This window comes from Dendrobium catenatum, unplaced genomic scaffold (assembly GCF_001605985.2).
Source record: "Dendrobium catenatum unplaced genomic scaffold, ASM160598v2 fragScaff_scaffold_243, whole genome shotgun sequence".
NCBI lineage: Eukaryota > Viridiplantae > Streptophyta > Magnoliopsida > Asparagales > Orchidaceae > Dendrobium > Dendrobium catenatum.
In genome coordinates this window covers 406474-430799 of record NW_021318705.1, presented here as the reverse complement: position 1 = coordinate 430799, position 24326 = coordinate 406474, and the positions used below count along the sequence as shown (strand labels likewise).

At 34.1% G+C, this 24326-nt stretch overlaps 1 protein-coding gene across 1 annotated transcript in view; it reads left to right on the top strand.

Annotated features, from left to right (window-relative positions):
- Window positions 1-24326, top strand: part of LOC110094688 (RNA polymerase II C-terminal domain phosphatase-like 1) — a 47948-nt gene that overhangs the window by 21841 nt on the left and 1781 nt on the right. The window contains exons 10-16 of the mRNA XM_020819978.2: window positions 5519-5649; window positions 5730-5783; window positions 5884-5980; window positions 7323-7516; window positions 7615-7701; window positions 16542-16607; window positions 22674-22747. Of these exons, the coding sequence (XP_020675637.1) occupies window positions 5519-5649; window positions 5730-5783; window positions 5884-5980; window positions 7323-7516; window positions 7615-7701; window positions 16542-16607; window positions 22674-22747 (703 nt within the window). The remainder of the gene's footprint in view (window positions 1-5518; window positions 5650-5729; window positions 5784-5883; window positions 5981-7322; window positions 7517-7614; window positions 7702-16541; window positions 16608-22673; window positions 22748-24326) is intronic.

Here is a 24326-nt window from a genome sequence, read left to right as displayed (position 1 = left end):
TTATTTTTAGGAATTTGAAAAAATATTGCAATTTGATGTTAAAAAGTTGAGGTATAGGTAATTTCCGTATGTTAATTTGAAATAGAGGTATATATTAGGAAGGCAAGCAACTTGGGAAAAAAAAAAGAAATGAGACAAGTTTTCTCATCTAGTTGAATAATTATCAATGGCGCAAAATTCTTCTTAGAAAGGTAGAATTGTACATAGATTTTCTGGAAGATGATATAAAAATTTCTCGTCAAACAGTACATCCCAAAAATTATTGATATTATTTTTATAAAATTTAACATTTTATTTCAACTAGTTTGATATAGAAAAGTATATATAAATAAATAAGTATTAGAGCATTCTATAATTAATTTTTTAATTAAATAAAATAGCATAAAGTATTAAAATTTTATTGTAACAGTAGCTATTGCTTTGTAATAAAAAATGATTTTTAAAAAAATTCTTGTCATTCGAGGGTTAATCCTCAAATTAATGGTGGAGATAGCTTATAAGACTGTAATTACATAATTTAATAGTTAGATTTTTAATGATTTATGCCTATCTTATTTAATTTCTTCCTTATCGTTATCCATCTTTATCTTCTCTTACAAAGCTGTCAAAGGCTCGAGAAACATATAAGAGTGAGGCTTAGTTAGGAAAAACAAAGAATAAATAGCAAAAAAAAGAATGGAAAGGAAAGAAGAAAATGAAAGGATGTGGAGAAGAAAAAGCATGAGAAGAATGGAAGAAAGAGCAGAAGAAGAAAATGAGAAGAGGGGGGTCGTCACAGTGACTAGAAAATAATAGAAAAAAGAAGAAAGAAAGAAGGAAAGAAGAAAAAAAAAGCAAGAAAGAAGAAAAAAGGGGGAAAAGAATTCAATATTTTCAGCAAAATTTTTTTTTTATTATTTTATTTCATAAATTGATTTTGGATTAAGTTTATAGGGTTGAAGGCTTGAATGAGGAGAAATCATTTTGAAGTGAAAATATTATTTGATGTTAATTCTTTTAGCTTTGATTTGACAATTTGAATACATTGCCATTTTGAATATATGATTAGTAATAATTAGTAAGAGGATTAAAATAAGAAATTTAGTTTAAGTTGTTGACTAACTCAGTGCAATTTAAATGATTTGATACTTAACAGTTGGGCTTCATTTTCATGCAATAGTTATCTTTGCTATTTTTTATTTAATATTTGATGCATTTAATTAATAAAACACGTCTTAATTTAAAATCTACTATACTAAGTTACGTTTTTAAATATAATGCTATAACTAATTTGATTAGCATAATATTTAATATTATTTTTTATATGCTTGAATTTAATATTAGAATTGTTTATTTTGCTGAGCGTTTTAATGTTTCAAATATTACGATGACTATATTTCATGAAAGGAAAAATAGTATGTGGGATCATGATCATGTGACTCAACTTATCATATACCCTAGTACTATAAATTGATTTACAATTTTAGGATGTAATATAGAAATGAATGCACATGATGTAAAGTAAAGAATTCTTGTATGTACAAGTTTTTATGATAGTATTATGTGCTATGTAGTCTTTTTTGATAATTTAAATTATGCACGCTTTTTTATTGATGCTTTGTGGCACATAATTTTGGTCAATAAAAAAAGCATTAAATTAAGTATTGCAGAGATGAGTATGCTCAGATGATTGAGTGACTTTACAAAGAGACATAATACAAAACAAGTATATATATGAAAATGTTGGAGTAGATCCAGTTGCAGATAGGATTAGAGAGAGTCTCTTTAGATGATTTGGTCACATAAAACGTCGGCCTTCTGATGACCCTGTTAGGAGAGTAGATGTATTAGATCTAGCCAATATTAACAAAAGGTAGAGGTAGGCCTAAAAAGATTAAATGGCTTTTTATTATATTTAAATGAGAATTTGACTCTTAAGATGACACAGGAGAAAAAAAAGATTCATGTAGCCCCACGTAGTGAGATAAAGGCTTGTTGTTGTTGTTATTGTATGTTTTTATATAAATAATTATGATGAAATTATTAAAGGAGTTATATTTTGTGACAATCTAGCTAGACTGTTTTTCACTCACTTGATCTTTATTAGTAAATATAATGGTTATTGGTGGAAAATGTGTCTAGCTAGGTTGTCCACCTCATTTATGTCTCATAGTTGACTGGAAAGATGTCGAAATGGGGCATGATTATAATGGCTTTGCATAATTCATTATAAACAACTGCAAAATAATTGTCCATGCGTGTTCGCTCAGCTGCTTTAACATGTGTGTATAAGATAAGGTATTCTTTTGGTAAGGATTTTGTTGTATTTATAAGAGGTCTTGTGATTTAAATATTCCTAAATTACTTACATTTTAATTTTGGTCACTTGCAATGGTTAGTAAAGGTTGTAAGTTGCTTTTTAAATGATAAATGGGCTTATGGGCCTTTAATTTGTTAAGGTTAGCTCATCTAAGCCCATACCCATTTGGGCTAGACCCATAGGGTCTTAAAAGAGTTAATATCACATGCATATGGGATGTTCCAACTCTTGACAACATTAGATGTCAATAAGAGAGGTTTGTTGGGTGTTGGCCGAAGAGACTAATTACTTGTTGGTGATGAGGCTGTCCAAGTAGAGAGATTGGTTAGCATGAAGATCATTTAGATGTATACATGTCAGAACCCCTACTTTTCAATGCAGTACACTTAAAATACTTGCAACCAAATTTCATTTGGGATTCCATCACTCAATTCAAATTCTTGGTGTTAAACATTTTATTCCAGATCATAGATTAGGATCTTGAGATGACCCTTCTTAGCTCCGCAACTATTAGTACATTGTTTAAATTGAAACAAAGCTGAATCAAATCATTTCATGTGTCAAACTTGAGTACGCACAGGTGTCTCCACATCAATGGTCTGTGCTTTAACGATCTTGCCTACTTTGACGGAGAACTTGGAGAAATTCCATAAACGTGCAATGAAATGCTCATCTCATAGAAGGACACTCGGAAGCTCTATATTATATTAGAGTACTTAAATGGTTGTTGTCTCTACAAGATCACATGATTAAAGAAAACAAGACTGACTTAATGTAAGATGTCTCATCATCATTTACTTGGATATATACTTGGAGCTATGAATAATGCTATTGGAGTCAAGTTCATTCATGGATTTGGACCATTGATATTACTTAGATAAGTGGACCTGATAGGTTGAAATGTGATCAGAATTCGGGAAGCATGCCAAGAAGGAATTCATGTCTTTCAAACTAATTTTATGGAGCTGTACAATTATTTTCCATTTTAGATGCTCAACATCTGGACTCTAGAGGTTATATATAGATGGCGAACTTTTTTGGATATGGCATATATTACATAGGTAGACCTTTATGAAAAATAAATTAATTAATAAAAAAATATACGGAGCGCATGCTTTTGAAGTTTTTCATGTTGGGTTCTATACTTTAAGAGACATCAAGATTGCTGGTATTCATTTTCAAGTAGTATTAGAAAAAAGTGGCAAAATATTAAATAAGTGGATAATAACGGATGATTTAAGAGGGAAATTGAAAAAATCATTAAATTTCTAATTTTCTAGAATATGGCCATTATGTTGAGAAATAGCTTTCTTAATGGAGGTTTCTTATGTGTAAATGTATTTGTATAGTTCAGAAACCACTAAATGACATGCGTTTATGATATACTTGATGTATTTCATAGATGATATCATCGCTTACCTTTTTATAACTATACCAAATTTATACTTTTGATAAGGCTCCTGGAAAGCCTTCTAGACAGTGCATCATATTTATGACCTTGGATATTTTCCAAAACAAGCACGATTGTGAAAGTTCGTTAGGAATGTTAGGCCCCTTATGAACTGGCCCAAGGCTAATTAAGAGAGAGGTGAATTAATATTTTAAACAAAACTCAAACTTAAAACCAAGATTCACCACAGAGAAAACACAATGCAGAAATTAAATACGGAAATAATAAAGGAAAGAATACACCAGATTTATAGTGGTTCGGTCAAATCTTGACCTACGTCCACTTCTTGGAGGCACCCTCTAAGTATTGCACTAAACTAAGTGTCTCTCATTTAGCCCCCACAGCTAGGCGGAGAAGCCCTTACAAACTCACTTTAACCTTCCCCAGTGCGGCGGAGTTGCCGGGTCTTTTGACACCAAAGAGATCTTCTTCTGTGAACTTCCCTCAAGACAAGCCTTGAATCCGACGGTATTAAGGTGCAAGCCTGCCGGAGCAAATCCCCCTCCACACTCCCTTAAGTCCCCCCTCACAGGATCTTCTCATTCTCTCAAACTTCATCCGTTCCTCACTCCCTTTCAAGCTCTCTTTTCAAGTTTTCCCCAAAAGAATGAAGCTACAATGGCTGCCAAAGACACAAAAGTGTCTTGTCAAAAGCTTAAATAGAAGATCTCAAAACGAGCTCATTAATGCAACTTGCCTACTTTATCGTCCAGGCTGATAGAAATATCGTCATGGCTGATTAGTACAAAATAAGCTCAATCAGCCGGGACGATTTGGGATGATCAAAAGAAAATTGGTTACATCGTCCTGGCCGATACAATATCGTCCTGGCCGATTAGTTCAAATCCGAGTACAATCGTCCTGAACATCGCCCGAAATAAAGTCTGGCCGATGTTAATCGTCCAGGACATCATCCTGGCCGATCGCAGGATTGTCCCGGCTGATCCTGCGATCGGCCCGGCTGATGGATCGTATCAATCAACCTTAAATGCTTTCCATAATTACCAGATTAATTTAGGCATAATTGTGCTACATCGTCTAAGCCGATGTATAGATCGTCCTGGACGATTTCCTGAAATAAAGAACACCTAAATTGATCATGGCGGCTGATTCTTTCTGATTTGAGCCTATCGTCCTGGCCGATACAAGCATCGTCTAGGCCGATCGGCTTAATGACGGCTGCCTTAATGAGGTTGATACCCTAATTAGAGTTTCTGTTTTTGAACCGATCGTCCAGGCCGATATAAATATCGTCCCGGACGATGTTACCAAAAACAGTAAACTCTAGGGAATAGACAGAAAATCTTCCAAGGTGTGTGTGTGCAAAGTTATATAGCATCAGGAGCCAAACCAAATACAATAGACTCAAGAAAGAAAAAAGGGGTACAAAATGACTCAGACCTAGTCTACCCAATCTTGAGCTGATTCCAAATTGCAGTCTGATCTTGTGGACCTGAAATGTCAGTAGATAAGACAGTCATAGAGAAATAAGAGTGTTTGCTATCATCAAAACCATAATCAATGAAAACAGATCCACAACAGATTGATCATCTGAAACTGATGATCTTAGCTTATTCTATACCGCTTGATTAGTTACTTTTATTTTTCTAACTTTAAAACACTGTTTTAAAGATAACACGATTGCAGTATTTTGTTGAACATATCTAAGTAGAATTTTTTGTTTTTCATGAATATCCATGAATGACGCTAAATACTGAGAATCTACCAGTGAATTTAAGAGCTGCATATTCCCCTTTTTCACCTTGAAGGCAGCGAGATGTTTGTGGGTCACATGGCATCCAATCATAGTGATGGTCATTTCAATTTGGGTCACGGCTCTCAATATGAAGATGCTCCTACGGGATTTCTCAGGGAAATTTCAAGGAAGTGCGGTGCCAAGGTAGAAATTCTTCCATTAAGTCCAAACTTTTTATGTAATTATTTTCTTCTATTGAAGTTACCTTTAGATATTTTCTGTAGATTGAATTCAGGTCAAGTTTGCTTGACACTACAGAACTGCAGTTTTCTACGGAGGTAATTTAACTGTTCAACCTATGACGGTAAAAAGTGAATACTTGGTGATTCCCTTGATTGGGGCTTTCAGAGGTTATCATTTTCTCATTTCTTTTTGTAGGTTTGGTTTGTTGGGGACAAGGTTGGTGAAGGCATTGGTAGAACAAGAAAGGAAGCTCAACATCATGCTGCTGAGAACTCCTTGCAAAATTTGGCCAGTATGAACTTCATTTCGCGGATTCATATTATTGATGAAAAATAGAATAGCGTCATACCTTTTTAAATGTGATTTTTTCTTTAATAATACATTTTCTGTTGTGGATTAGTTTTCCTTTTATGGTAATATCTTTATCTTAATTATCATGAAAGAGCCATATCCAAAATGCATTTCGTTGAAATAAATGAATGCTATGGCGCTCTTTGGTTTATTGGGAAATGTGGCTGTCCAACACTACTGTATCACCTTGTTCCAAGGATTTAAAAAAACGGGGAAAGGGGTTGGGGGACATATTTATATTCCTTAATTTGCATTTTTCAGACACCAAGTAGTTATCTCCTCTTCATATTTGTTTTCACCTGCCTATTCCCAGAAATTGAACTCGTAAACTTCTCTCGCTTCCACTAAGCTAAGCATTGGCTTGCCATAAATGGCGTCATCTTTCTATTTTCCCTTAGACGGGAAAAAAGAAAAGCACCTGCAGCATCTTGATTTTTTTTTTTGGTTCCTTCTGATGGTAGGGTTGGGAGAACATCACGATGCTACCATTAGCCCCTCTCGGTTTCATATCATATACTCAATATAGAGGTTTAAGGATGACAGGGATCCAACAAAGTATGGGTGTCATTAGTGTATCTTTCTTGCTAGGGAGTGGCCTTTGTATGAGGGGAAAGAGATTGCAAGTGTTGTTATCTTTTGGTTTGCATAAGTACATGTAGGCAGAGTGTGCAAGGGATGATGTTGGTGGATAATATGACTTCAGGGACTGTGAAAGATGGTTGCTGGGAGATGAGAAAACTGCTAATGTTTATTTGAAATCCTTTCTTTTTGATCTCTTGGCACCTGAGATTGAAATTAGTATTTCTAGGACACATTTATTTGATTTTCCTAGATTGTATATTAGTAGGAGTGAGAATGATTCAATTTCAAATTGATCCAATCCCGGTTCCAAAGTTGGTCGTAGATAAATCTGATTCACTGCTTAGCTTGAATCAACTAGATTTCAAGCTGAATCTATATCAATTTTTTAAACTTTTGCAAAAAAAAAAAAAAATGAATATGCACATATGTATATTTATAATATACACAAAAGATTCAATTTTTGGGCAATTTTTGATCTTCGAGGTAAAATCTCAGTCCTATACTCCTATATATTAGATCTTTGCTTTAATTTTGTCTTCTCCTGGTTTTCTTTGTTTTGACTTTTGAAAATGTGCTTGTTAACTTAATACGGTACAGTATTGAACATTATTTTTCTTGATATATTAATACTCTGTTAGTCTAAACACTCGAATATTTAAATGTGATATCATCTTGAAGCCTTGATTTTGTTCTGATTGCAGATAAGTACTTATCAAATGCGTTTGCTGATTCCACTCATTCTAAAGAAACTGGTTTTTCAAGTGATTTAAACTCAGGCAATTCAGATTCAACGAGGAATGATTTCCTTACAGGCAGAATTACTCCACTTTCCCATCATCAGGGTCATGAGGGATCAAAAAGAACAGCAGCTCCTGTTACCGCTCTCAAAGAACTTGTAAGATACTTGGACTTCTTGTTGGTTTATTGTTGGGTATATATGTGAATGTGTGACAAAATGCATGTTTTTTTTAATGATCTCTCTTCACATTTCAGTGTGTGATGGAGGGTTATAATCTTTCTTTTCAATCCCCATCTTTGCCTGCTGGGTGCTCAATTAGTAAAGGGGAAGTTTATGCACAGGTAATTTGCATTCTTCGGTTAACCACTATTACTCTGTGCTTGCTGTACTTCATGATATCCTTATTTGTTTTAGAGATGATACTTATCTCTTAAAGAAGCAAAATGATTTTGAAATTTCTGAAATTTTAGTTAGAAAAAATGAACCATTTCATGTTGTGTTGGATGAGAATATGAGAGCACTGTCTTCTTTCTGCCATTTTATAGTGGAAAATTTCACACTTAACTGTTTACACCGTGGTTTTGAACACCGGACCGAATCGGCCGGTTCGACTGGTTCAACCGTGAACCTGTTTTATGACCTAATGAAAAACTGGTCTAACATCAAACCGGTTTGAACCGTCGGTTCAACCGTCCAACCGTTGAACCGGTCCCAATTCTTAATAATAAGCCGGTTCAATTCATAATATATGTAAATAATTTAACTTAGTATAAGATAATTTTTTAAATATTAAATTAATTCAAATATAATATATTTTATAAATAAAATTTTATAATATAAAATTTATATATAATTTATATATGTAAATTATGTTTAAATATATAACATAAAATAATTATTTATATCAAATTTATATATTTATATATAAACCAAAATTTCTATTAAATATGAATTAAAATCAAAGATCGGAGATATTTACATTTAAATTTAAAATTAGTAATTATTTATATTTAATATATAATATAAATTAATAATCAATTATATTTAACTTCAAAATTATGGAATATATTATTTGTGTATGAATTTTATTTATTTTAAGCCTCAGAATTCTTAGAATTATGATGTTTTTAAGATTAGATTGTCATCATTATTATGTTCATTTTATTAAATTTTAATAATATTATTATTTATTAAGTCATCCGGTTCGATCCCGGTTCTACCGGTCAAACCGTGAACCTCTCTTTTTTTTGGTTTGTTGTTTGGTCCGATCATAACCTTGGTTTACACATTATTTGTTGGACTGATAAATAGCTGGTGGCTGAACTCTTAAGACAAACTCTAAATTTTCCTTTCTCCATGTAACTTTGGCTTTTTTGTGATGAAGGATGTTTTTGGGTCTTTGATTTCTAATGCACTTGTCGCATCACATTTTGGTATGCTCAATCAATGCAATAAATATGCAACTTTTGCATGATGCAAGCTATTAATTTCAAGGGATGTATATGTGTGTAACACCAACATTTTTCTTGTTTAAATTAGTGATTTACTACTTTTAAGGGATTCTTTTTTTGTTTGCCTCAGAAATCTTCCTAAATTACAATGTAGTTATTTACTATTTTCAATAAAAATTGAAAAGATTAAAACCCCATTCAAGTGAAAAGAGTTTGGCATTCTAATAAAAAATAACAACAAGAAAAGACAAAAAAAAATGAACGAAATTTATTCCATTAAAAACAACTATGATAAATAAAGCGAAGAAGATAAAAAACCGTGATGATAAATGAAGCAAGAAGACAGAAGAGAGCCAAGAGAAAGCAGAGAAGGGCCAAAAGTAACTATTAGGAAAGTTTCATGCTTGAACTCACAATTAATTAAGGATTAAAATCACAAAAGTGTTGACCTCCATGCTACAACCAAAAGAAAAAGAAAAATATAATTTTTAATCATTACTTGTAGAGCTGGCAGTCCATCCCCATATCCTGTGCGAATCTTGCTCAAGTCCTGTAACTCTACAATTCAGTGCTGAAATGTCTCTTCACTCTCGCCTCAAGCTTACCTGTTATCGTTGTTAAAAACGATGGCAAAAGAAGCCTTCAACTTCTTTACTTCCACACTCGCCTACCCCTCATGCAAGACTTAGCCCCAACCTTCCTCCTGTCGAATGTTTGCATGCCGACCCAACGCTTGTAGCCGAACCCCTGGTGCACTATCTCCCCTGTTCGAGCTTCCTCACGCATGCGAACCAGCCGAACATCTCCCTGCTCTTCCCTGTGTCGATCTCCTCTGCCCTAGCCGAACCTCACGCAAAATCCACACAAGTCTCCCGTCCCTCCTCCCTTCTGTCAGACTCCTTCTACGCCAACAAGCCAATGCCCCCATTCACATCCACAGAGATCCCGACGCTAATTGACCGCACACCCTTCGACTCAATCTCGCCGAACTCTCTAATGTGCTCCCCCCCCTCGTCCACACACCCCTTGCTTACAACCTCCATCGACCTCAAGTCGTCAAAACCAAACCCTCTAGCCGACCCCACCTCCCATTCATACACTTCTAGATCTCCTCCTCCCTGCTGTGCGGAACCCACACGCACAACCTAAAACTAAAGCTTCATCCAACCCAACCCTCTAGCCCCTCTCTTCCTCACACAGCCACTTAACCATGCCTTCCACTAGTTAACCAGCCCACAGCAACCCAAACTCCACACAACCCAAAACTAACCTGCATCTCCAACTAAACCCAATCTAGCCCACAAAAAAAAAAAAAGAAACGGAGAAAGATCTTTTTGCAATTTTTGCTATTTTCATCGCCGTCGCAAGTGTAATTCCCTAAACTTAAAAAATCCCGCTCTCGGCGTTTGAGGCGAGTCGGAGCACCCCGTATATGCGCTTTCATAGCACGGTAGGAGGGAGCCTGGTGCGATGCTTATGACGAGGCTGTTAGGCCTTGTACATGCTCTCGTGGCGTGGAGGGGACAATTTTAAGTAACTTTAAGCGCTCTCATAGTGTGGCGTGGGAAAGAAATTTACGTGTTTTGAAATAGGTACCCCGAAGACCCTTAAGCACTCTTGTAGCGTGGCGGGGATTGAAGAAATGCGGCCGCGGTGTTGCCCGACACCTACCTAAAGCACTCTTGTAGCATGGAGTGGAATGTCATGACTCTTGGAATTTCCACTAAATAGAGGGGACGTCGGGAGGTTGCTGAAATTCAGTTTGAAGATGCACGGAATTTGAGCAAAAGCAGAGGACCAAATTGAACAATTACAGGAGACTTGATTTAAACTTAATTGAACAACATATGACTATACTTGAACTTGAAAATGACGCAGGGAATCAGACATAACATTTAAAAGGAAATTGCAAATTAAAAAATAACAAAAATTTAACACAGATGAGCAAACAAGAAACTCGTGGATTTTAATATAACTCACTTGCAAGTAAGGAATAATGAGATTTTAAAAGATGCACATGCTATGATGTGACACTTTTAACGAATAACTATCTCAATCATATGGATGAATTGAGACGATTGCTAGGAATATAATGGTCCATTTGTGAGCAAAATAAGGGAAGCATGAGACGAATATGGCAAGTCTCCCTATAGGGATATTAGTTAACCTGCAAATAATGTTTATATTGCCTACACAAATGGAAAAAGGAGCATCCGATGAATGTGATCGATCTCCTACCAACACAAATCGGGGAATTGCAACAAACATGACACATTGTCTACAAGCAAAGAGCAATGAATATAAGAAATAAGGCTTAAAATGAATGTGATAACCTACTTGCAAATGATAATAATTAACCGATAGACGAGTGCACTATCAGCCTGTGAGCAATGATAGCAGAGGAGCTAGCTTTCAAACAAGCACGACGATCATCCTACAAACATGAGAAAGAAATAATGATAATGAGTGAGCTGAGAATATAGTGGCCTTCCTATGTTCCAGCTTCTTCAATATCAATCCGTTTTCAAATGTATACAACAGTTTCCATGAACATTGAAATACATGCAAGCTAATGCAGCAATTCACCGATCGACTTGTAGAAGGGAACTGATGACAAATACAGTCAATCAACAGGCAGGGAAGAATTGGCGACAAATGCGATTCACCCGACGATCAGTGTTGACTTACAGATGAACACACATGAGCTTGCAAATGATAACACTGATAGCTACCTTACAAATGCAATCAAAGAGGCTGTGAAGAATACAACAAAATGTTCATAAGTGAAATATGAGAGTTATGCAACGGATGGTGCAATCTCCATATAGTCAATATCAACCTGCATATGAACACGTCAATTCAGCTGCAAATCTACACAAAGCAATGTGCAATGAATGCAACTCATCCTTACAGTCAATCATAAGCATGAAGAAGAAGATGACAGTGAGCACTACACACTTCCTGTGCGCAGGAGTAACGAACTTGTGGTAAATGCAGGCATCTACAAGCCACTATAGGAAATACAGCAGCCCACATGCAACGACTAGTGACTTCTAGATATCTACTAACGACCTGCAAACGGATTTAATAAAACTTGCAATGCACAATGCACAATAGTCTGTTTGCAAGAGCAACAAGTTATTCGCACGTACAATGCCACACCACCATATTCACAACAGGCATACGAGCAGACAGAAGACTTGTGCAAATTCTCAAATGAAGCCCTGCTCATTTATTCTCAATAACAACTCATATGTAAAAAACATCAAACAATTCACGCCTACAACGACACGCCGCCAAATCGCAACAGACATACGAGCGGATAGTAGACGTGTGCAAATTCTTAAATGAAGCCCTGCTCATTTCTCAACAACAGCCCATTTGTAAGAAGCATCAAACAATTCACGTCTGCAACGCCATGCCACTGGATCTGCAACACTTACGCAAGCGGACAGAAGGCGTCAACAATATCTCAAATAGAGCATCGTGCACGTTCAAATGGCAGTCGCCCGTGCAACCGACCAATATTCTAAATTTCCCTCACACGTGTATTACAACATGTATACACACAAACATAGAAGTGCACATGCGAGCACATTAACCTGTATACATGCAAGAATATACTTCCGCATGGGCCCTGATGAGCGTATTATGGGTACACATGTGACATCTGAGGATGCTTCGAGGGTTAAATGATGAATCCAAGTTCGAGTCTGATCCTTCTATATGAGTAGATAGGAGTTGACAAGGTTTTAACCATCAAACAAATGTACGGTCGTGGTGTTGACTTAGATATTTATTTTAATACGTTCATATTATACCTTCAAGGTCTATAACTTAAATCTTTGGTTTGATCTTTCCATCCGTAGTGACTCAACTAGCTATAGAGTCATAATACGTTGAAGCACCATCAGGTCCAAAGAAATTGACAAGGTTTAAATTAACGATTGTTCTCTCTTCAAAATGTAGAAAGATTATCTTCAAGTATTTGTTTCTCGCATTTGGTATTATCTGGGGAACCAAATTTGGGCTTCACTTAGCCAAGCGTGGCTGTAGTATGTAATAAATGAATTCATCTAATGATTTTAATTCACAATTATAAAATTGGGTAGGCTAAGATTAATGAAAAATTGAAATTTTACCTTGGGTTAAAAGAGTAAGCTAAATGGTGAAGGGGATTGTTGCTAATAAAATATTCATTTTTGAATAAGATTGTCATACACCACGTTATAAAAGGTTGAGTCTTTTTTTATCTTTTCATCATGTCTATATGATGCCTTAACCCTTTTGGATCAATCATAGTATTCCACATATTATATATAATATGGGGAGAAGACTTGCCAGTATCAGTCACTCTTAACATGTCATATATTGACTCTATAAAAGTAATAATATAATATATTTTGTCCCACAATAAATCATCCAATATCATTGTCTTGATAAATTTGACCTTGTCTACATCATCTTCTATATACACGCTCCACCTATCACTAATCACCATGGTATGCATTCCTTATTTTATTATTTTGAATTGTCTAAGCACGACAATTGTTAAAGCAAAATGAGTCTATGCTATAACCTAACTTTTTAATTTCACAAATTAATTAAAAATTGATAATCTCGTTGAGTGATTTATGATGAGTGTTTTTATCAAGCTCGCATCGTCTGCTATGCCTTCGATCCAATTGCATTCTCCATGGGTGATCTCATTATTATTATTATTATTATTTTATAGAGCACATATATTATTCAATGCAAGATTCAATATATAAACAACATATGGAGTTCAAAAAATATGAGAATATTGTGTTTAAATCAAAACTCTTAGCACTCTACAAACTAGTGCATTGTTAGTGATAAATTAAAGTTCTTTCTATAGACCCACCTGCATAATCATTTCTTTGATTTGATTTGCAATATAGAACTTATCTTTATACACTCATTTATATTTAATGGCCTTGATGAACGTAGGCTCATATTTTATAACTACCATGACATTAATTATTGGTCTCCTTTTTGCATCTATCCAACCATCACAAACAATAGTAATTTCTTTCTCGTTCTAAGTCTCTTTGATATGCTTAAACATTCTTTCTATATTTTGCTCTTTCCTCTTGAAGTAATGTTGTCCCCAAGAGATTATGAACATGAGGAATGTATATAGTGAGGTGTTGGCTGCATATGATAAAGCACTAAAATAGTAGGGATTTCTCGCTAAATGAAAGGGAAGTGCTGCTAAATAGAATATGCGAGCAATTTCTTAATGCAAATGATCTCTACCTTACAAATTAAAGGCTTTTTCAATAGCATTAGAGCCCAACACATTAACTCTTTTTTGGTTCATAGCCTCTAACCTAAAATATCCTATTGATTGTGAGCTAGAATATTGGTTGGAGCCACTTTTTCCTGAAGAAGGAATGGGATCCTTCTTAAAGGAGGCATTCTTTTTATGCCTGCCTTCATCATCTAGCTTTTGTACTTCATGCAACTGTGTTGGTATTATTTTAGGGAATGATTGAATGCTTACTTCAGGTTATTTGAGCAAGCAAGCGCTCACCTTAGATTAAGTTTCATTGAACTTTTCTTGACAATAATGACAGTAAAACATTACATTACTTCTCACTCCTATTTCTCCTAAATTATTTAATTTGATAGCATATACTCGTATAAGTTTTGTCATCTTCTCTATTGGATTATTACCAATCTTATTTGTGCCACTCGAGTAGTCATTATTCCAGTATATAAAAAACGAATCAAGTTTGTAATTGTATGTTTTAATCAACTGATTGAACTTAATCCAACATATTGGTGAGTTATAAGTTATTTCCTCTTGTTGTAAATTTCTACATTTTGTTTATATGAAAGAGATGCTAAATTTTTTCAAAAATGTTCTAAAATTGTCATATGAAAATGGACAATGTCTGGAAGTTTATACTGGGATTTAAAACTTTTAAAAAGGAGTCTACATCCCAAAATTTGATTCTTAGAAGGCTAAGTAAAGTTCAATGCTCTTCGAAGATATACATTAATATAAAAATAAAAAAATATTTCATTAATATGAAAAGCATAGACAATGTTTAATATTGTTAACAAATTTGCAATAGATTTCCATTATAGATTGTATTTTATGCCTAACTTTTATGATTAAAAAGAGAAAAAAACCACACTTGTTGGGAGGGGAAAGAGACAGACAAGGTTAGATGTGTTGAGCCATGCCTATAATATGTCCGTACCCCACAGTTTTTGAAGTGTTGGACACATGTAGGGGTGTGCTAGCCATGTTCTTTCGTGACACGTGGCCGACGTAGACACAAGAGGTGTTTAGGAGTGCTTGTGCTTCCTAGCCCTATATACCTTAATGCCACCTCTTTCCCCTTGCTACTCGTATCCTCCAATTCCATTGCTCTTGTTTTGTGATTTCATCTCTATTTCCCAAAGTCTCATTCCTTGGTGTCATCGCCATCATGTTGTCCTCGTGACACCAACCGCTTGAAATTTTGTCCGTATCTTATAACATAATTGCTATTCTCTTATGCCATCCACTTTTATAAAGTTTTTTTATTATTACTTGTTAAAACAATATTTATTAATCTATATTATTAATAAAAATGCATTTAAGAATAACAGTATTGTCCATATTTTAAAGTGAACACTAATCATTTTTGGGACGTTTGAGCGATAAAGAATAATTATCTTGCACACCTATGCATCACGCATGATCCTGCTACCATTTTGGTTGAGGCTTCATCCACTCATCTACAATAGAAAATAAGTTAACACAATTCATGCATTTTTAAAGTTAAATTTGTATTTTTTATGTTAATAAATTAGTATTTTATATTAATTAATTCAGGATTGTACAAATAAAAATATATTGTTAATATACATTTTAAGTGCTTGTTAGATTAAAAATTTGTAGATCTACTTTACAACAAAAAAAAAAAAAACTCGATGAATTGTGTATTTTATATTAATTAATTCAGGATTGTACAAATAAAAAGATAGTGTTAATATACCCTTTTCCTCCAGCCTTCTGTGGCAGCTGTCCTTACCACCCTCTGTTGCTATCTATATTGCCTTTGTTTCAGTTATTGGGACCTGTTTCCTAGCTGTGTTTGCTTGTGATCTATAGACTTGCGTGACTTGTATGATTTCTTTAGCAATTCCTGCATCTGGTCTTCTGCGACTTCCTCTATTATTGAAATTTTTTGTTCTTCTTATGGGTTATTTTGATCTCTTGAAATCCCTCCAAGATATTTTTTGTAATTATATATAGGGGTTTGGTCGTGTACAAAACTTGATGAATTTGATCGCGAACAAAGTTCTAGTTGAATGTGCTATTTCTTTTACTTTCAGGAGAAGTCCTAGGAACTTGAGTATTATCTTGGAATGCAAACTTATTGTAGTAGTATGAGGCTTGATTTTTATATATCTGGGGAGTTTTTTTTGCTTTAAGTTTAGTTATGAAGTGATTGACTTTACTCAATTCCAATACAAGCTAGTTTTCAACAAGCGGGTAAATTTCAACTTTTGTTTTTCACAAATTGTATTTCTTATTTCTCGAAAAAGGCCATTACATTTTAATTTGAATTTCAAAATTAATGAATGTTTATTAATGATTAATCATTAGTTATCTTTTTTATCATATGTAAAAGGGATTGCACGTTGAGATTTGATTGTGTTAGATTTTTCTTTAATCTATTTTATCTTGATATGACTTTTCTATACAGGTTGAAATCGCAGGGCAGGTCTTAGGTAAAGGAATTGGAGTAACGTGGGAGGATGCCAAGATTCAGGTCTCAAACTTATTATTTTATTTTTTAAATTTAAAATACTTGAGATGTTTTCTTTGACATAGGAAAGCTACCAGCTAGCAAAGGTTCTGGCTTTTGATATGAGTGGCAAATGAATTCAATTCCTACAAAATCAAATTTAGTCTGCATGTTCACTCTCTTTGAATTTCTAATGTCGCATGATATTTTTCTTGGCTCTTTTGACTTTGATGATGGTTGATCCTGCAACCGTTTTTTTGATGTTTGACATTATGTAGCTTGTATGTGATATGTGCATTTTTTAGTTGCCAATTAGGGAAGCATGAATGTTTTTCAATTTAAAGAATCACGAAAGAGGGTATATTAGAAGTTTTAAGTTAGTTTTTGTTAAAACTGTTTGAAGCACGAATATGCTCATTTATGGATGCGATGATGCCGCGGTTTTACGTCTCTTATAGAAAAATACGACAAGCTTGCATGAGAGGGCGAAGAAAAAGAGTGTTCATGTGAGTTTGCTATGCACAAAGAGACAATGCATCTCCTCTCGGCATAGAGAGATTGAGCTGAGAGACTAAGGTGGAGAGAACAAGAGAAGAATGATTGAGTGGAAGTTTGGTAGTGTTGGAGAGATATGGAGATAGATGGGCAAGTGTGAGGGTTTCTTTCATTAATCTAGAGAGACAGGTGTGGGTGTGTGTACAGTGCAATGGGTGCAACAAGTGATCCACAAAGAGAAAGAAAGAATACGGGAGAGACCGACTATGTGAAATGGTGAAAGAGAGGAAGAATGAGAGAGGAGATGAAGTTGCATATCTTAGAAACGGTGAAAGAGAGGGAGAATGAGGGAGGAGATGAAATTGTTGATCTTAGATGCTACTTTGGACAGTGAGAGAACTAAGGAGTGTAGTTGAGACAAACATGGTGAAGGCAACTGAGAGTGCTCTTGTGTGAAACCAGATCAATTGATTACTTAAATGCTAAAATAAAATATTATCATAAATTTTAGTTAGAGATCATAAATATAGCAATTGTTTTCCTATTAAATTGTATTAGAATTTTGAGGTGAATAAGAACTAGAGAAGTACGTAATTTTTCATTTTTTTATTATGATTAAGGTTTGACCTAAACATCAATAAATTAATTGTTTTAAATAATAACTATATTTTGGATTCTTAATTGACTTAATTATAATTTAAAACAATTAAATCTTGGTGTTTAAGTCTTTTATTTTAATTGTAATGAAGAAATGAAAAATTATGTACTTCTCTTCTATTATAATTTACCTTGAAATTCTGATACAGTTTCATATAAAAACAATTGCTATATTTATGATATCTCAATAAAATTTAGCATTATATTTTATTCTGATATTTAAAAATAAAATCCTACGTTGCTCACTCGATCTGATTCCACTTGATCGCCTTCAATGTGTTTTCCTCAACTACACTCAGTTCTCTCACTATCCGAAGCAGCATTTAAGGTGGGTGGCTTCATCTCCTCTCTCGTCCTCCTCCCTTTCTCTTTTTCTCGCTATAAATCTCTCCTTTTCCTTTTTTTTTTCTTCTCTTTGTGGATCTCTAGTTCCACTGCTTATATGCTCACACGTCTAGCTCTATGTTGACGAAAGAAATCCTCCACTTACCTCTCCATTTTGTCTCTCTCCAACATTATCGATCTTACACTCAGTGATCTTTCCCTCATTTTCCTTGCCTTAGTCTTTTTGTCAAGAGAAACCAAACAAAATCTATGTCGAACGAACTTGCATTATCCCCCTTCGTCTTGTCACTCCTACTTGTTTGCATCCGCGAATGCGCCTATTCACGTTTCAAATAAATCAGCTCTATCAGTTTATTTGAATAAATTTTAATAATCTCCCCTTATAAAAATTTTGCCCTCCAATTTAAAGAATATAATAAAAGCAATTATGTGTTAATTGAATAAATGTGGATGTCATTTTTCTCATTTTTTATTCTCCCATGTAACATATCTTTTTGTCTCATATTTCGATAGAATTTAAACAAATGATATATCTCAATTTCGGAGTTGCTTCATAGCAACATATAATATTCTTTAAGTTTACTCAGCATATTTCAAATCAAGTTGCATATCAATTGAATATGGAAAAATCCTATTGGATTCATCAGCTATGCATTTCCTTTTTAGCTATATGAAAAATATTATGCACTCGCATGTGTTGATATTGCTAATTCATAAGCCATATTCTCATTTCTTTCAATGACTTCATATGGTTCAACGTTTTGCAAACTCAATTTTTTCGTCTTTCCAAAATGTCACACATCATTCATTGAACTAACTTTTTATAAATTGAAATTCATCAACATCAGCCACTGGCCTATGTTAGTATCATAATATTTTTGTCGTGGTTAATGTGCAACCTTCAAATTATCGTTTGATCATTCAAATCTTGTTAGTAGCATCATCCACTAGATCAACACCATTTCTTTTCTTTCTCCAATATCTGACCAGCATAAAGATATCCTGCAATTTCTTCCATAAACAGCTTCATACGACTTAGTTTTGATATTTGATTGAAAACTATCGTTATAAGCAATTTTCAATATTTGTAGATGTGATTCCTAACCTCAACCAACATCAAGAATGCATAATCAGGGTAAATTTTTTTTAGTTTGTAGTGTTCTATTTGATTACTTGGCCTTTGATGATCTGCCTTGATCATCTGACATGTTGGACACTTAGCCATGTATTCTGCAATACTTCTTTGAAGTCCTAGCAACCAAAATAATATTTTTTGGCTAATGATATATATTTTGTTGCTTCATGGGTGGATTGTATAACTAGAAAGATACACTTTTTGTATAAATTTTTCTCGTAAATTATTAGCAATTGGAACACAGATTTTACCTTTATATTTCAACAATTTATTTTTATTAATTTCATAATCTTCTAAACAACTTGATTTTACTAAATTTAGAATTTTCTGAAAATCATTGTGTTAATGAATTACATATATTTTCTTTCAATGCGACTAAATCGTCATCTATTTCAATAGAAAAAAATTTGCATCATTATAATATCACTTATTATTTTAGTCGGTCAATATCCTTAATTAACTGTGCCTATTGAAGTTTTTTCTTAACTCATTAGCAATAATATTTTCTTTACCAAGATGATATTATATTTCTAAATTATAATCTTTGATAAGCTCTTGCCATTGTTTTTGCCTTAAATTGAATTTCTTCTGATTATAAATATATTCATCACACTTTTATGTTTTGTAAAATCTTCACGCTTGACTCTATATAAGTAATGTCTTTATATTTTAAGTACAAATATAATTGATGCCAATTCCAAATCTTTGATAGTTTTTTTCATTATTATTTTTTTATTTGTATTGAAGCATATGTCATCAATTTATCATACTGCATTTATACTTTCTCCAATCCTTTCAATGAAGCATCACTGTATATCTAAAATTATTTTGTCCTTAAAGGAATGGCTAATATTGGAGCAATAATCAAATAACTCTTTTTTAACCTTTGAAAAGCTTCTTTACACTGATTATCCCATTTAGATCTCATTGCCTTTTGAGTAAACCTTGATATGACATAATAATCTAAGAAAATCTTTTAATAAATCTCCTATAATGCCTTGTATGGCTTGGAAAACTCTTTCTTTAACTGTCATTAGCCTTGGCCAGCATGCAGGAGATTTGATTTTATTCTAATCCATTGAGATATCATCATCATTGATTATATGTCCAAGGAATATCACACTCATAAACCAAATTTTCATATTTTGAGAAATGGGCATATAATTTATTTCTCCTAAGTATTTGTAAAACTGCATTTAGATGATTTGCATGGTTATCTTCATCTCTGGAATAAATCAAAATATTATTTATAGATATAATTACAAATATATCTAAAAATAATTTGAAAATTATGTTCATCAAATTTATGAATACTATTGGAATCTTTGTCATTCCAATAGGCATCACCATAACCTCATAATTTCTATATCTATTTTTAAATCATTTTTTTAAGATATTTCTTCCTATTGTGTAATTAATAGTATTTAGATCGAAAATCAATCTTTTATAGAAAATTGAAACTCCCTCAATGATGTAGACAAGTTTTGTGGAGGGGGGGGGGGGGGGGGGGGGGGGGGGGAGGTCTCAAAACAAGTTGAGTTTTATTCTTGGTGAGTTTTAATTTTCTCTACGAGATGTCAGGTCATTAATATCTACTAGAGTGTCTTAAGCTCATAAATTGAAGATTTATTAGATTCATTCCCCCTTTGGTTTCTTCTTGTGTCTCTTTGGTTTCTCCACTAGAGTCTCTTCTTCTCCCCTTTGTCTATTCGTTTCTTGTGCTGGGTGGTTTCCCGTGCTTTGTCTCTTGGGTTTTCGTGGTTGGCTGATGGTTTCCCGTGCTTTGTCTCTTGGGTTTCCTTGGTTGGCTGATGGTTTCCTGTGCTGGGAAGAATTCCCGTGCCTTTACCCCTTTGGTTTTTGCGGGTGGCTCCTCGGTTCCGTGCAGGGCTGCTCGGTTCTGCGGTTCCTTGCTTGGTTCCGTGGATTTCCTTTGCTCTGTTTTGCTGAGCCGTTTGGGATTTGTTTTGTGGTTGTTGGCCATTCATTTCCCTGTTTTTAAATAAAAAATTAACGTGTTTTAGTGGCTGTTTGTATTCCCTTTCTTACCTATAAATAGGGACTGATTTGTATGTTTAAAAATATGGTTATGTGAGTTTTTTTTTGGAATAGAAAACCTGCGGGTTTTGTTGGAAAAGCTTGCGAGCTTGTTCCACCTCTCTTCTTCTTCTCCTCTCTATAGCTTGTGAGCTATGTTTCGTCTTGGACTTCTTGCCTCATTCTTCTCTCCGCAAGTACCCTTCCATCTGTATCCTTCTTCTCAAAGAAATGCAACTTTAGGAATCTTTGTTTATGTTTATGTTTGTAAGCGTCAAGAGTTGTAAGGTGTCGTTTTATTTTCGAAGTTTGTAGGTGTTTAAGTTTGTAAGTCTTTTTATAATATTAAAATTGTTTTTTGTCTATTTTGTGTAATTTTCTTTATCCTAATAAGGTCTTATTTTTCTAGCAAAAAAATTAGGGGCCTCCTAATTTTTTTGCTTACTTTTGATTACATCACTCAAGCTGAAAAAATAATCATCAATTTATGGCTACGAGTACTTATTTTTATTTTTAACAGTGAGTTTGTTCAATTCCCTGTAACAATACATATTCTGAAATTTTCATTCTTTTTCTTTATAAACAGTACTAGCACTCTCTATGGTGACGTTCTGGGCCTAATAAATAATTTTACCAATAATTCCTGCAACTAGTTTTTCAATTATTGCAATTCTGTAATTGCCATCAGATATGATGTTCTGGCCACTAAGTCTAACCTAGGTAATAATTCAATAGTAAAGTTTTCTCATTTTGGTGGCAGTCTAGGAAAATCATTTAGAAATATTTATAGGTATTCCCTTACCATTGGTATATTTTTTAATTATTTTACCTCTTTAATTATATCCTTTACTTAGCAAGAAAAGCCTGATATATACTATTTAACAACTTGTAAGCTTTCAAATATGTTACGATCAATGACAAATTCATCTACCTCCATAGAATTTGTGTATTCTCTCTCCAACTAAGGCTTTGTTTGGGACAGTTTTTTTATTGCTTCTTAAAGCGGCTTTCTAGTGCAAAAAATTTAATTTTTGCACTAGAAAGCCGCTTTAAGAAGCAGCAAAAAAGTCGTCCCAAACGAAGCCTAAGTTGATTTCACCATTTTCTTAATTTCGCTATTTTTTATTACAAGATATAGTAATAAAATAACTAAATAGTCCATTTATCCCTAAATTTACATCAAATTCATATAATGACAATAAATTCAATTTTGTTTCAAAAACTCTCTCACTTATGTTAAATTTGTCTAACATAAATTATCTACAGTCATATTGGATTAATTTATTATCGCAACAGATTATGTTATAGGTATTTTAGAAACATTCAAACAAATTGGTTTAACTAACCTATCAGATGAATGCATGTGAATCAATTGATTTAACTAAAGTTGGTATATTAAAAATTGTCAGTTGGTTTTATAGGCTGCTGAAGAGGCTCTTGAATCTTTGAAATCCAGACCTGCGCACGTTACACAAATGGGCTCAGGCTCTTCAAGGTTAGTATTATTTTTTCCGCAACACTTTTTTTTCTGCTGATTCCAGAGTAGAAAGCAAAATATGGATGATTGATACAAAACAAGTAGGATTAGTAAACGATTGGTAAAGGGAAGATGGAAACAATAAACTTTTTGTCAAGAAAGAAATGAATTCTTCTTTAATACTGAGGAAATAAGCTAAAATTGAGGCAAATTAGTTGTGGTTTCAAATTTACAAACAACTAGTAATAGAATGCGAAACTATCCAGAGAAAAATGAAACCAGATTAGTTACATAACCGTGTTTGCTATGCCTTTGTTAGCAATCTCATAGATCAGCTATGTGCTGTGCACTGTAGCTTCATATAGGGGAGGATTAAACTGAATTCCTTGTCCTCAATCATCAGTCTTCTTCTGTGAAGATGTAAATCTAAGTAGGCAACTGCGGCTTTCTCAAAATGATTTAGGCCTCGTTTGGTTCCCGGCTCCTTTTTTTTGTTTTTGAACGGAAGTATTGGAATGGGATTTTAGATCGGCAGAGAAGGTATTTTGAAAAAGCCATCTTAACAAACAAAAAAACAATAATTTTTTCGCCGATTCAAACTGGAGACGAAAAAATTATGGCCAAACAAATGAGGCCTTAGCTGTTAGTAATGGCAAATTTATTTATACCGTAAGAACGCTATCTCGGCTGGTAAAAGAATAAAATTATTGGAAAAGACATCCGCATCTAAACATATGCATGAAAATAGAAGAAAATTTATTTGAGTATATGTTGATACTGTTGACCTACAAACCTAACCAAAAATAAAAAGTTAGCGTACCCGTTCGGCGCCGAACTCCGCACGTCGCGCACGACCGATGTCGCGTCTCGCATGTCCTCCCCACGACCTCATTGGAGCGTCGTTAAAGAAACAAAAAGGAGAGGCTTTCGGCCTCTCACGATCACTCTCGCTTTCACTCTCTCCCTCTCCGACTCTTCGCAGCTGTGCGACTTCGCTTGATCGACGACGTTCCCACCTGTCTGAATCGGAAGCTACGCCATTTTGATCGTGAGCAGCGACAGGAAGCTCGCTCGCTGTGAAGATAACTTTCTTCCTTTGCGTGCTTCTCCCCCCTCCGACGCCGTTCGACTTCGCTCTTCCACGACGTTCCCTTCCGCCGATCCTGAGGACAGGAAGTTACGACATTTTGATCGGACGCAAGAACCAGAGCTCGCTGGTGGTGAAGTCGACCTCCTCCCTCCGACGTCCCTTCCAGTCGGGGCGGAAGTTACGACACTTCGATCGGCAGCAACAACGGGAGCTCGCTACCCGTGAAGGTAACTTTCTCCCTTCACGCGAGCTTCTTCGGCCAAATCCCATTAATCCACCAAACCGAGGGATTAGTAATTTATATTTATTTTAATTAAAATTAATTTTAATTTAGTATAATTATTATTTTTAATTATAATCATTTTAATTAATTATTATTATTGTAATTAATTATAATTATTTTTAATTAAATTAATTATAATGAATATTAATTTTAATTATAATTAATCATTATTAATTAGTTATAATTAATTAAATTTAATTAATATTAATTAGTTATAATTAATC